The 14,235-nt window shown below is 41.2% G+C and overlaps 1 protein-coding gene across 2 annotated transcripts in view; it reads right to left on the reverse strand.

Annotated features, from left to right (window-relative positions):
• The window catches only part of EVA1A (eva-1 homolog A, regulator of programmed cell death), a 205,166-nt gene that overhangs the window by 100,694 nt on the left and 90,237 nt on the right, over positions 1 to 14,235 (reverse strand). Inside the window, exon 5 of one of the 2 annotated variants that reach the window (XM_041420846.1) lies at positions 4,334 to 4,477. The exons of the other annotated variant lie outside the window; for it this stretch is intronic. Within the exon in view, the coding sequence (XP_041276780.1) occupies positions 4,334 to 4,477 (144 nt within the window). The remainder of the gene's footprint in view (positions 1 to 4,333; positions 4,478 to 14,235) is intronic. 2 annotated transcript variants of the gene reach the window in all.

Below are 14,235 nucleotides of genomic sequence, written 5' to 3' on the forward strand. Positions count from 1 at the left end.
GCTCTCAGCCCAATGACCCCTTCCTGGCAAGCATGAATCAAGCAGGAGGCACGCACACATCTAAATGTATGACAGATATTCACATCAAAAACACATCCAAGGCCATATTTCCTCCATTTTGTTCAGCACATGTCCAACCGCAGCACTAAAAAGTCACCAGTTATTAGGACTGATAACCAACCCACTGAAACACATCTAGACAAAAAGAAATTCACAATCCTTTTTTTTTTTTATTTATTTTCACCAAGCCATTTCTGATTGATACCTGCATTTAAAGAACAGTAGGTCCTTAGAAGAGGGTTTGTATTTGCAGCCTGCATGGAATGCACAGGGAGGCAGGTCTGGCACTGGGGACAGTGGGCACTCTGAATGGCTCACTTGACTTTCAATGCTCAGAATAAGGTTTCACTTTACACACAGACAAGCCCCTCATCCCCACTCAAGGAAGAATTTGAGAAAATATTTAACTTTCATGGTAATTATCCATAGGTCTTAAAATAAAGCACACACTTCAATGCTTCCTTGAGTCCGAGTGGCACTGTGTGTGTGAAAAAATTCCACAGGTTTTAATGCAGTGCTCAGTTAGGACTTCAGCACAGGCAAAAAAAAAAAAACCAATCTAGCAAACTAGAGAGAAAAGAGATATAAAGCATTAATGGGAACCTTTGAAGTTATTAACTGGATAATTAAGAAAATTAAAAGATTGTGAGCACAGTACATTTTATCAATAAATACAAAACCACTACCAAGCTATACTCATAGACATTACAAAAAAATTACAATGTTTTACACCAAAGAAAGACAGAGACAAAGGAAGATGTTTGGGGGAAGAGGAAACAAGGAGAGGATAAAGACTTCTAGCAAGTCTTTATTGCATTATTTTTCTTAGTTGCATTAATGCTTTTTTATTTTCTTTTCTTCTCTAAGACTTTCAGGGTATTTTAAAGAAAAGGCAGAGCTAAAATTTTTCTATCTGCCTCTATTACAGCTGCCACACTCAGAACTCAACCTCACCATGCCTTATGTGCTTCCCAGAATGAACTTGCCTTTTTCTTTTGAAAAACTAATTAATGTATTTATTAGTACAGTAATGGGACCCACATACTGGAAAATCCCACCTTCCATACCATTCCATTAGCTAAATGTGGCTTTGGGCCAAATTTTTGTATTTCAGCTCCTGCCAAGGTTCAGGATTGGAATGTTTTTACGTTGGAGGTATTTTCATATGTTTCCTTGGCTGGGCTAATGGGACCCTCATGCACACAAGAGATCTCTATCACCAGGTTGCTGGGTGCTTGTTTGCTTCAATCATCTCATACATACTCACAAACTGGTGGCATTTCCCTCTCAGCTAAATGATGCCAACAGGCCTTGAGCCCACGTTGCAAAGGGGCATAATTTGATATAGAGAACTTCTGACTTGAAACATTCTCACTGGCTGGAGTAATTACAACAAATATTTTTAAAATATACAGCTAGGTAAAAAGTTAGATGACACCTTTATTTAAGAACAGATTCATCCATAAAAACTGTGTGTGTCTGGCAGGAATTCTCATGTCCAATAAAACATAGAAGCTAGAGGAATGAACCTTCAAGAAATATGGATATGGCTTAAAGAAAAGCTGTTGCCTAATCCATTTACCTCTTGGAGATTTGGAATAGGGCCCAGGTCCTGCTGTCAGGCTAGAGAAGAACAGTGAGGACATGATGACCTGAGATACCTTGCAGACATTCTCCTGCTGGGACTGGGAGATAAAACACCTCACCAGCTCTTGGCTAGGCCATGGTCTACATAAATGCTACCAATCTGTCACAGGGTCCATCTCAGCTGTGATTTCTGCTAACAGCTCATGAGCTTTTCGTTAATATTACCTTTAGTCACCTCATAAATTACTTACTCAGCAGACTTTGTTTTGTGAGTTGCTATCAGAAGAAGACATATTGGTCTCCTTCCAGTCCTTCCCATGCTTTAGCAGCAGAAGCAGAGCTCAGCTGCTCTGTCCCTGTAGTTGCTGAAGCTTCTCACAAAGGAAATGTCTGCATGACATTGCATGCACCCACAGCCACATCCATCACTGCTCTTGCTCTCACCAGCTCTTCTGAAGCAGTGCAGCAGGTCAGTAGCACTGGCCAAGGACACAGGGCAGTTCTTCTCACAGGTAAGACCAGTGACACATGGCAGGACGTCTCTGCCACAGTCAGGCAGGCAGGGAGTGACAGAAAGGAGCAGAGTGACTGCACTGCCTGATCTCAGAGAGTGATGGGGTCACTTACTTGAAGCAGCAGCAAAAAGGGTTGAAGTGATGCTTGGAGAGACCCTTTTGTACACCCATCACATTTCCCAAGCTATGCCAGGGTCACTGCATCTTTCACTGATCTCCAGAAAACAGCAGCAAGAGACAACATGATTCCAAGTGCAAGAGGTGGGAAACAGGGATATGTATTGAGATACAGGCAACAGAGAAATGCAGTCATGCCCATTTGTCCCAGCCTGCCCCCTTTCACTCCCACAGTGAAAGTAGGAGAGCACTCTACCAGGAGCCATAAAGTGTACAGCTTTAAGGAAACCTGAAACAAAGAGATAGACAGCAAGAGGTTTTCTGCACTGATATCATTCTCTAGGTCACGAGAATACCAAAATGTTTGGTTTTATCATTTCTTCTAAAAGAATTCCAGGACTTAGTTCTGTCTGGCACAAGCACATGGAACTGGAATTTGATTTCTTGTTTATTTCATTTTCACATGTTGAAGGACTTTGCTATTTGAGGCGAGAAATATGTGTCTGTTGATCACAAAATCCAGTTCAGAGACATGTCTGAGATCATGGTTTTGAAAAGGAGCCATGGCCACCTTCAAAGGATGAGGCAAATTTTACCCACAGAAAAGCAAAACATGCCATTTTGTGCTCTCAAGTGTGACTCATTTCCTGATGCAGTTAGACTTGGACTAGAGAGTTAAGGTCAGATTAAGAGATCATTAGTGCCTTTTATAGTGGACTTTGGGACCAGGACCACAATTCTAGAATAAGGCCGTGGAGGCCTTTGAAGGATAAATCCTCTTGGAAATACATCATGGGTCTCTGTTTGTTTTCCCTGGATTTTTGAGGGATGGAGCTCCTATTTTGCCTTCTACATTGCCTTCATTTCTGTCAAATCCCCATGAGGATAAGCTTCTCCCCAGTCTTTTTATGAGAAAAGTGATATTAAAACATCACCTTCCTGACTAGAAAACTCACAGGGCTTTGCAAGGATAGGCTTGCTACTTCTCACTGCATCACTTCAAACAAAACCTAGCCTTTCTGCCAAATGAAGCAACAGCCAGACGAGCTGAGAGCCTGATGCTCCTGCCTCAATGTCTCTGCTCCTCAGGGTGCTGCACATCCACCATGCTGTAGCAACTACAGAAAGTGTTACAGTGACTGCATCTCAAATGCTTTCTCTCACACTCAGCATGCTGCAGTTACACACAGAGAGTGGCCCACAGACACATTGCTGTCTGAGAGCACAGACAGCTTCTCCTTCACTACATGTCCCACTGTCTGCTCAGCACATTCAGTACAGCACCAAAATTTGCACTTCCAGATGGATGCAGAAAGGAACACAGAGAGAGAGAGACTGAGCTGATCCTAGCGATAACTATGTAAGCAAAACCCTGAAGGAAATATTTTCAAATATGTCAGCTACAAATGACCAAAACATCATCACAGTAAGAAGACAGATGTTGTTTTTATATTACAGAGCTCAGACAAGAACAATTTTTCCTCTGTTGCAAAATAAGATGACTAGTCAGGTAAGACCACAGTGTCTGCTCAATGCTATGACTTAAGTTCCCAAGTGAGAGCAAACTGTTTATTTTTTGTTTAATAACAATATTTTGTTAGAAAAATTGTTGCAATAATTACATGTAGATTTTGGGAATGATTTTCTACTAACGCAGTGAATGAGTATGGTTTGGTAATCACTTGATTCTATGGTACAAAATGAAATAAATACAGAATAAAGTAATAAGGATCCTACTGATAACCACAGCTTTGCTGTAGGATGCCAACATTCAGAGTGTAAATGTCCACTGAGTGGATTGACTTCACTGCCAGATTTTTCTGCCTTGAAGAAGAAAATGAATGGGTTAATAAATAACATTTCCATGTTTTTTGTTATACTATAGAGCCAATGAGTACAAAACTACTCTGGTGATCCAAAGCTTTCCCTTGTCGACCAAATCAGAACCACCATGGGCCAATTGGAAGTTCAACAACTTTTTGCATCTTATTCTCCACACACCACTGGTCAACAAACAGAGACCCCAGTGAGAATTGGAGAATTTTGTAACTTACCACAGGTGTAGATGACATTAAGATGCTTTTGGATGCCTGGGTAACAAGGATCTCCAAATTCATAGGTGCTGGCATATATGCTGCAGCTTCTTTTCCCATGACAGCGCTTGATCATGAGCTGGAGAGCAGTAGCTGACTGACACTCTAAAAGGGAAAAACAATACCTATCTGTGAATATTTGTCCGTTCACAACTGAAATTGCCTAAAAATAATTTACCAGTGGCAGACTGTGAGAGTACATACAAGATTTCCATATTTAAAAGTCTTTGTGTTTACATGAGAAAGTGTATCTGACTCTAACACGCCTCTAATAAATTGAAAGAACATTGAAGAATCACACATCCATACAAAGAAGGCTGAGAATAAAAGATGCTTCATCTTTGTAACAACCACAAGAGGTGTCTCAAATCCCCCTCTCTGGCCCCTGTTGAAGACAAAGGTGATCAGTGTCTCTGTCTCCTCTTTGTTGTTATACCTCAAAATCTAATGAAAATTACTATGAGATGTAATAATTACAATATTATCATCTATATATATAAGTAGAAATATTGTTTTAATCACATTAATTCTATGCAAGTAGAAACATTTTTATTATTAGAAATTTAGAATATGGGAAGTTCCAAAAGTGTTTTCCCATATATTTTTCTCTACCAGGTGGTTTTGCCTGTTTTCTTACTTAGGGTGAAAACAATTTGCACACAAGTCTTGAGCTTTTAGGTGCAAGACTGACAGTTTGCTTTCACTGTCCAGTCAGGACCAAGCTCAGGGGGAAACTTGCAAGGAGACATTTCTTCAACATCAAATCGTTGCTAAAAGGAACAGGACAGCTCCAGAGAATGGAATACAAACCCTTTTTGGTCACTAATTAGGAGGAAGGGAAAGGAAAAATGGACCTCAAAAGGTACTGAGTGCTAGAACCAGCATAACAATAAAAGCCATGAGAGACACAGGAAAGCCACGGAAAACCAAGCCTACAGGGTCTGTTTTCTCAAAAATGTCTCAAAACATGTCTTTTTTCTCAAATCAAAGGCAGCATTTTATTTCATATGCTGCAAATGACAAAAGAAGAAGGCTCCATGTGAACATTTTCATACTGAATGACCCACACTTCCTTAGGGGATTTCTGATCCAATGTGTCAGAGGTTTCAGTGGAAACATCTGGCATGCAATAATCCTGATTCATTGTCTTTTCGCAAACGTCCAGCTAGAGAAACTCAGCAAATCTAAATGCTGCAGAGGATTTCATGGAGGGTGCCTATTCTTTTTATTTGTTATTGTTCTCACACATAACAGAGAACATCCCACAGCTGTCTGCTTAGAGGCCTTGCCCTCTGGCACAGGAGCATAGTGTATCCATGGGGAATTACACATTGCTGGTCCTGTGAGAGGCACAACAAGGCTTTTGCATCCAGCACCCCCAGAGATGGGCAGCCTTTGAAACCTTCTTCATTTAGGAATATGTATGTACTAACAAACTACAGACTCTACTCTCTACCTTAACAGTTCAAATTGACTCTTCAGGTGCCAAAGCTGTAGATTCATCAGACTGAAAATGCTTCTAGGAGTTTTATTTGTCATATACCCTCACACTGACATTGACAGCTTTTTTAGCCATCACTACTCATGTCCTGGTATTAATGGCCTCCTTCCTCCCACACAGTTCTGAGCAGGCCATGGTTCCCACCCAAACTGACTTTAGCAACAGCATCTGTATCAGAAAACCAAAGAGGGCTAAATTGTGGACACAACTTTACTCCCTTTGTTTAAGTGATACCCTGTACCTTGGAATGATTTTGCCAACTAGCGTTACCCCAAACAGGTAATACAGCCTGAGATATAACAGGGCTAGTCCTAACAATCAATTTGCAGAAGGCCCCCACTGTATCTTTTGGGCTTTAAGAAACCTGGTCTAGTGGCAGGTGTTCCTGCCCATGGTAGGGGGATTGGAACACGATGATCTTTAAGGACCCTTCCAACTCAAACCATTCCAGAATTCTATGAGCTTCTGGACTGGCTGGGAGAGTTATCTCGGCCAAGACAACAGGCCATGGACCATGCTGCAGTTTCACAGTACAGATCTATTTCCAGTACCTGTGCCACTGATACTACTCAATTACCATTACTCAATTACCAGTACACACATAACCCCAGACACCCAGCTTCTTTGGGCACAGACCAGGCCACCACAGTCACAAATACCTATAGTGAAGTCCTTAACTCTCCAACTGCCAGGCTGCTCCAGCTCAACCTGCACCAGCCAAAATGAGCAGAAGAGTAGAAGGAGCTTTCTATGCCTCAATTACATGTGAAGATGGAAGTCCCTCACATAGAAAATAGGGCATCAAGATTGTAAAAGCCTCTTTTACATTAACATTTTGCAGACCATAGGATGAAAAACTATATCCAGGGGAAAACGTTGCCTGCTGGGACTGCAGCACATAAACCATTCCATAATTTAGCTGAAAGCAATATCTGGAGCCTATCCACTCCAACCTCCTGCCCAAAGAACAGCCAGCTTTGATGTTCCATCAGGTTGCTCAGGAATTTGCCCAGGCAAGTTTTGTAAATCTCCATGGAAAAATATTTCCTAAAGTCCTTGGACACTTGATCCTGGGCTAAGCCCCTCTCCAGGTGAAGAATTTTTTCATTGTGTGTAATCAGGTTTCTATTGCTGCAGCTCATGTTCACTGCTTTTGGTGTTCATCTGCTGTTTCCTTCTGTGCATTCCCAAAAAGAGTCTTCTGTAGAACCACCTTAGTAAAGAAAGAAATAACATCCCACCCAGAGATTTCTCATCTGAAAATTTAACTACCTGTGTCCCTCAGTATCCCCCATGCTGTATACTCCAAGCCCCTGACCAACTTGGTGGAGCTCCACTGGGCTTGCTCCTGTTTCCAACATTTCTCTTTACCTGGAGAACCCCAAACCAGACACTTCAGTGTTCCAGTTAAGCTGTAACAAGTGTCCTGCCCAATTTGGTACCACCTACAAAGCCTGTCCCAGGTAATTACTGAAGATTTCAAGCAACCTCTGACTGCTTTTAAGTGGCTGCCTGTGACTTCGATATAGCCCAGTGGAGGTTTCTTGTAGTGATCTATTTCCATGGCTCTTGCTGCAAACAGTCACAATTTTGGCAAGTCTTACTGTTTTCCCTGATCTCCAGACCCAATGAACACCAGAATCTGGTGAATGCAGGAGTGGCAGAAAGTTATCTGAGGTATCCATGTTACAAGATCCAGCTAAACTCTACTGACAGCAACAGTCTTGCACATGGTAAATTCAAATATTCTTCTCATTTTCCCCATGGAAAGACCTGAGCCATTCTCTTGGAAACAGTAATATTTTTCTAGCCCTGAAAAAAAAGAAATGGGGACTAGGCAAAAATTCTGACCAAGTGTTCACTTCAAAGACTTCCTTTTGCTCACAACAGGGAATTTTCCCTGGTTTTGCTTCCACATAATTTCTAAGCAAAAGTGCCTTGTACATTCCCATAAAGGCCAGGGCAAGCAGCTTGCAGTGTTTTGAGGGACGACTACACCAACACTGAAATTAGATTTGTCTCCCATCTTGGATTTCTTTGTCTGTCACCATGTTCATCCTCCACATAATACATTGAACTGGAAAATGTGATAGCAGCAACCAAAACCTCCAAATGGGATCATCTTCCATACACACTTCAAAGGGTTTCTGACAAGGAGGTCATTTAGCTGGGTGCCAAAATGTCATATTCAAGCATCTTTATTCCCTCACTAATGAGCACTGAATATGTCAATAGTATATCTGAGAGGTGGCTGAGTGATAGATGAGACTACAGCACCTTCATAAATCACAGTCATCACCATGGCATTTGGAGCTCTAGAAGGGACAACGTGGTATTTTCTTTTACCCCTGTGTCTCAGGCTTATAAAAACAGTGAATTCACTCCTGTTAGATGCTATGGAGTGCACGTAAGTAATTTAACTTCCAAATGTAGATAAGTCCTCAGGAAGCTCATTGAAGTGAGAGTTCCAATTATATTAGTACCTCTTCAGAAGGTGATTCCAGGTCAGAAGTCTTCACCTCCAGGTGTCCATCCTCAGAGCTCAGACAAGCAGGAAAACAGAGGGGTTTTATCCATAAATCATGTATTTATCCTGCCAAAAAGATGCAGAGAAGCCAAGCCCAGCAATGTGGTGGAGCAGAGTTGGGCTGTGGTCCCCTTCAGCTGGCCAAATTCATTTTTTCCAGGTCTTCAGAAGTGGAAGGCTAGACATGGCACTTATTGAACCAGATGTCATCTCATTCAGGGCAGCATTACAGTTGGATTAGATGATCTTAAGGTCTTTTCCAAACTTAATGATTTTATATTCTACAATCTCCTTTCTTCTGCTGCTTGTTAGCTTGCTAAATGCAAATTCCAAATGTTTTATGAGATACCACCCTGGCACCAGTAGCAAACAAGTGACTCCATGTGTCAGAGACGTGGGAAGGACGCTCAGCAATGCCAACACCATATCACTAAGTCTGAGGTAAGTACTGCTAAGCAGAGCCAGGCCCCTGCTGAGAACCTCTTAAAGCCCACAAAGCTCAAAGCCCATGATACAGCAATAAAAACTGCTTTAAGACCTCATAGATGATAGAGAGCCCTCTTGGAGAGGTTGGGCCAGAGTTACCCTTGGCTTTCGTTAGTCTTGGATTGCTTTAGTACACTGCCAGAGAGCGCATACGAATCCTGGCTATGGTGAAACTTTCACATGTGAAAGTGTTTAAAAGTACCATCTGTGCTTTTCAAATATGGCATTTTCAGCTAAAGTTGGGGCTGTGGGGGAGTGGGATCAGCTCACTTTATTCCTTTTACCTCTGGCCCCAATTTCTAGAAGTTGCACGTCCCTCCAGCCTTGCTCCTAGTGCAAGGTGAATTCCCTCTCTCAGGATCACTTCTCAAATGCAGACCACTGGCCAGCTGGATTTCACAACTATTAGCCCAAGTCACCAGTGGGTAATTCACCTTACCTACTCCATCAGCCCAGCCTCTGTCAGGGTAAAAACCCAAATCAGAGCAACAGAGGATGATAGAGGATTTTACCAGCTGCAGTTTGCAGACCATGTTGGCTTTAAAACTGGAATTGGTCTCAGTGATGTAATGTCCATATCATCAAGCTCACCACAATGAATGGATTTTAGTCAGTCTAAGGCTGCTTCCCAGCATGACTGTTTCTTTATTACCTCTTCCTGGTAAAAAAAAAAAAAAAAAAAACACCACAGGAACTGGAGCCAATGCCTATTAATCATATCCTTAATTTTGGTTACTCAGTGTTACTTGTTTTTCTCCAGTAAGGGTGACACATCCAAATCTGAAATCCGAGACAAGCCTGCTGCTTTTGATTGCAAAACCTATCTGGGTTTGAAAGAATGTTTCCAAACTCTTTAATTTTTGCATTTTGGTAACTCTTAGATGCTCTATTGGAGATTGGAGCCTCTTCCAAAGGAGCAGCCGTCATAGATGGATCCACAAACAGATTTAAACACTGAGTTTTGAGAAGGGTGACTAATCCCATGGTGAAGTTGGGCATATTGCAGATGTTCAAGAACATCTGTTCATCTGTTTATCTGCTCATGATCAGACTCACCTGGCACAGCTGTGCTGAGCCTGCAAAGGTGGACTCCTGCACAGATGAGACAGGCTGTCCAGAGCAAGCAGGACCACACACAGCTGGTCAGGTGAATATGTTAGCATGCTGTGAAGCTGCCAGGCAGGAGTTTTCCACAGGCTGTCTATGGATCTGGAGAGGCAGCAGGACATGGAGCTCAACCCAATATTAACATGCATGCACTTCAAAAAGAAAGAAAACTGGAGCCTGAGAAAAAACTCCACCCACTCATAAGAGGATGAGTCAGACTCTGAGTCTGTGAATTTTCAAGAAAAATGGGGCATTCATTCTACTTTTTTCAGCCAAAAAAATACAAGACCTTGAGGTGTCAAAAGGACCAAATGGTTGGCCATAATCAAAGACTTCAGAAAGGGGATCACTGTCTTAAAATACTATTTCCAGCAGTACATACAAAGTAAATGTTTAGGAACTGGAGCAGGACTGGTGGTAGCTGACCAAGAGACAAATTTTGTGGGATGCTTTGGCTCAGTGTAAAGGCATCAGGAGCAGACCCAAATCTCAAAATTAAGCCACCAGCAGAACCCTAACTTTCCTTGCTGTCTTTTGAGGAGCAGGTGAAAGGATCAACTTAAGATAAATTTTCCCTTAAAGGAAGTAATTTGCAAACAATTGACAGCTTGAGGAGGACACTCCTCCCAAGCAGAGGACAGGATTTTTCCCTAAAACAGCCAGCCTGATTTCCTGCTTGAGAACAAAAGAGGAAAAGTTACTTGCTGGAAGATATGAATGTGAGAGGACAGAATGGAAGATGGAAGGTGTCAATTAATTAAGAGGAGAGAAATTTTATTCCTGCAAAGAAAGCTGACAGATGTCTGAATCAGTACTGCGGTTATCCACTTGTCTGCCAAAAGAGAAAGCAAATTTCAATGGAATGGCAGAAAGGACACAAACAGGAAGTAACTCCAGCCTTTCAGGTGAGGAAACTGCCTAAATTCCTTCATGTTTTACCCAGGAGTGGCTGCCTCAATCTGAAAAAGAACCTTTATCGTAAGCAGGAGGGAAGGAAGCTCTCCTGGTTTTGGGAAGTTTCTCATCCATTTTAAAGACGTTCCATTAGCTGTGGCTGATACAAACGTGAGCTCCTTCACACAGGGGCAGCTGCTAGAGGTGCCTAAGCCTCAGCTTCAGCCAAAATTAGCCATCCAGCAGCCTGTGAAGGATGTCTTCATGGAATATCAATGAGTCAGTCTGCACTCTGTGCAGTACATCAAACCCCAGGCATTTTCAACTAAGCCTATGCCCATTAAGTTTGATGTTCTCTTTAAAAGCCAGTGCAGAAGACTGTTAATAAAGATGGATTTTGTCCACTTTCTCTCTCATTTAGCAGCCTGAGGAAGTAATTTCTTTATCGGTGTAAAGTTGTCACACAGTTTCAGTTGGGGGCAACTGAAATACACTGGATTTCTCTTCTGCCATGGCACACAAGTCTCAGTATAGGACAAAAGAAGTGAGTTGGGTCTAGATCCACAAAACAAGAGGGAGAAAACCAAACTACAAATATTTAAGTATCCTTAAGATCAACCGATATGAAGTTCAGCCAATAGAAACCAAAGCCTGCCCTTAAACAAAAAGGTACAGAAGCAGAAGTGCATTTACATACACAGAAGAAGCTCAGGAGCAGGAACCCAAAACAATTAAAAACCCTGCTGGTATTTGTAAAATGATAAATGTTGGTCATCATCATATTACAAATAGCTGCAGAGAATTTCATGTTGATACAGCTGTATATAGAACATGTGTCTTGCACAATGTCACTGAACTGGCTAGGAAGGAAATCTATATCCAAACATTAGAATGATGTGCAGAGAAGGCCAGCTTTACATTACAAAAAGTATGTTTCACAGAAAGAGAGAGAAAAATTAGTCACTATACAGTCCATAAAACTTTGGAAACTTCAGCAGTAGGTCAGAAACAAGAAAATTATCTCAAAAGAAACCAATCACATTTAGAGACTGCAACTGAAGGATCGATTACAGATTTAATTACAGATCCTATCATTGCATTTAGAAACACTTTGTTTATTAATGTGAGCTTGTACCTGGAACCAGAACTCACATAAAATATATTAGCCTCCAGTTTTGCAGGGACTGACTCAGAGTTTGCAAAGTTGATCAAATTAATAACATTTCTCAGGTTTGGGGGCTGAAGTGAGAAGCCAAGGACAGCTTCAAACAAGCTCCAAGAAGTGTCAGAGAACAAAGAAGATTTGGTGTAGCAATGACAGTTAAATTTTATTGTTTAATTTGCAGCAGAGTGGGTCATGGGCTGTAAGATATTCAAGAAAAGAAGCAAAGAAGGTAACAGCTTTAGCATCACTCAGTAGAAGATAGGGATAGTGCTTTCAATGTATCTACTTCTCTGTGAAGTCCTCGAGTTCATTTCTCCTTCCTATACATTACAACCCAAAAAAGAAAAAAAAATTTACTGAACATGGGGATATTCAACAAGTGCCTAGACCTAGTCTGAAGCAAGGTCTGAACTTCACAAGCTGCAGGACTGGCCCATTTTCTGAAGAGATTACCCAGGTGACACAGCCTGCAAGTCACTTCTTGCCCTTGGTCCCTAAAATAAAGCATGGTGTGCCTGCTAACTCCCAGGTTTCACATTACTTTTGTTTCTCAGGCTCTCAATCTGGCAATTTTGCAATATTCTTGAGTGACATCTGAATTAGTTTAAGAGGAACTTTATCCGTTTTGAACAAGTTTCACTGGTTTTCATTCAAAGGAACTTCATGGAAACAAACAGAGATGCTACACATTTAAATCTCTTAAACTTTGCCCTTTAATTGTTAAGATTGTATTTTGGGGTTGCTTTTAACTAATAGTTGGGCAATAAGCAACTTTTATAAGATCAGCCACTAAAGAAGTTGATATTACTGATACAAATACTTTACTTCTTCAAATATCATACCAATAGCATCACAGAGCCTGCTAGTGCTATTTAAATTACTAGTTTCAGAATTTTTAATTACAATCGTTGTGGGGGGTCAAACTGCACTGTAAACAGCATTTCAAAACCAACTTGAACCTTGGTTTAGAGAAAGATCTTGTCCAGACTCACATTTGAATGTACTTTTCAATTATTTTTTTAAATAGCTATTGTGTGCATATAAAAACAATTTCATATAAATCATTTTTATGGCTCTATGGAATCCAACAATAGTTGGAGTTTTCTAGGAACAGCTGTAAAGTGATTTTAATTACCTCCTGCTGTTTTGAGACAAAAAGTGAAACACATAAAATATCTAAAATTGAAGAACAACTTTCTGAAAGCAGGCTTTGTCCCACTTTAACTCAGCATTCTAAATGGGAACTGCATTTCAATTTAAATTTAATAAGGTATGATATGTGAATTAAACAGCAACTGATATTTATTTAGCCTTCAGATTTGGATACTTATGGGTTTTATTATATACAAACAGATTGGCCTCTAAAAACATGTTCTTAATCATGAGCTATACTCATAATAAAGTAGTTTCTGCCCTGAATGTAAATGAAGCACACACAGAGTCACACCTACAGGAGGGGTGCTTTGGAAGCCTTGTCTCTTTATAGAAGAATGACAGGGTCTGAGCCCCCCAGCTGCTGCTCATCCCACAGACCCAGAACTGCAGCTGCTTTAAAGACCAGACATGGAAACCAGGATGAAGCACAAGAGTCTTTCAGCCACTTGGATCTGCTGAAGGTCAGCTGTGCTACATGGCATTGTCTGACCAGCACAGATTTCTGTGGATATCCCATCCCTTCCTGCAGTCCCAGCCATCCTCTGCTTCCCCAGCAGTGCCAGGGGTTACTACTCCTCATTGTCCAGCTCCACACTTTTATTTTTAAGCATTTGACTTAAGATTAAGATTAGAGCACAGCCACAGCCTTGTCCTGATGAAAACAGGATGGAAAATGGTCATAGATGGTGAAGCAGGAGACCCAGAAATGCACAGCTGGAGGGGCAGCAGTTTCTTAAAGCCAGCTCTTCTGCTGGCAGGAACATGTACTCTGGAATAAAATGGATTTTTTTACTGCATGTATTTCATATTCATTCACGTGTTAGATCTGGTCACAGATAAACAAACTAGAAGGGTCCATTATTTATATGGTGTCATAAATATTTATATGAGGATTCTGCTTCAAGTCTTATATACATCTGCATTAAGAGGAGGCAACCAAAACAAACTGGGTTGGATCACCTTCTGTCACTGCATTAGAATGAAAAATTCCAGGGAATGAGCACGGGCTCATTTGCTGAACTCCTTCC

Source organism: Onychostruthus taczanowskii, unplaced genomic scaffold (genome assembly GCF_017590055.1).
Source record: "Onychostruthus taczanowskii isolate IOZ18803 unplaced genomic scaffold, ASM1759005v1 scaffold11, whole genome shotgun sequence".
NCBI lineage: Eukaryota > Metazoa > Chordata > Aves > Passeriformes > Passeridae > Onychostruthus > Onychostruthus taczanowskii.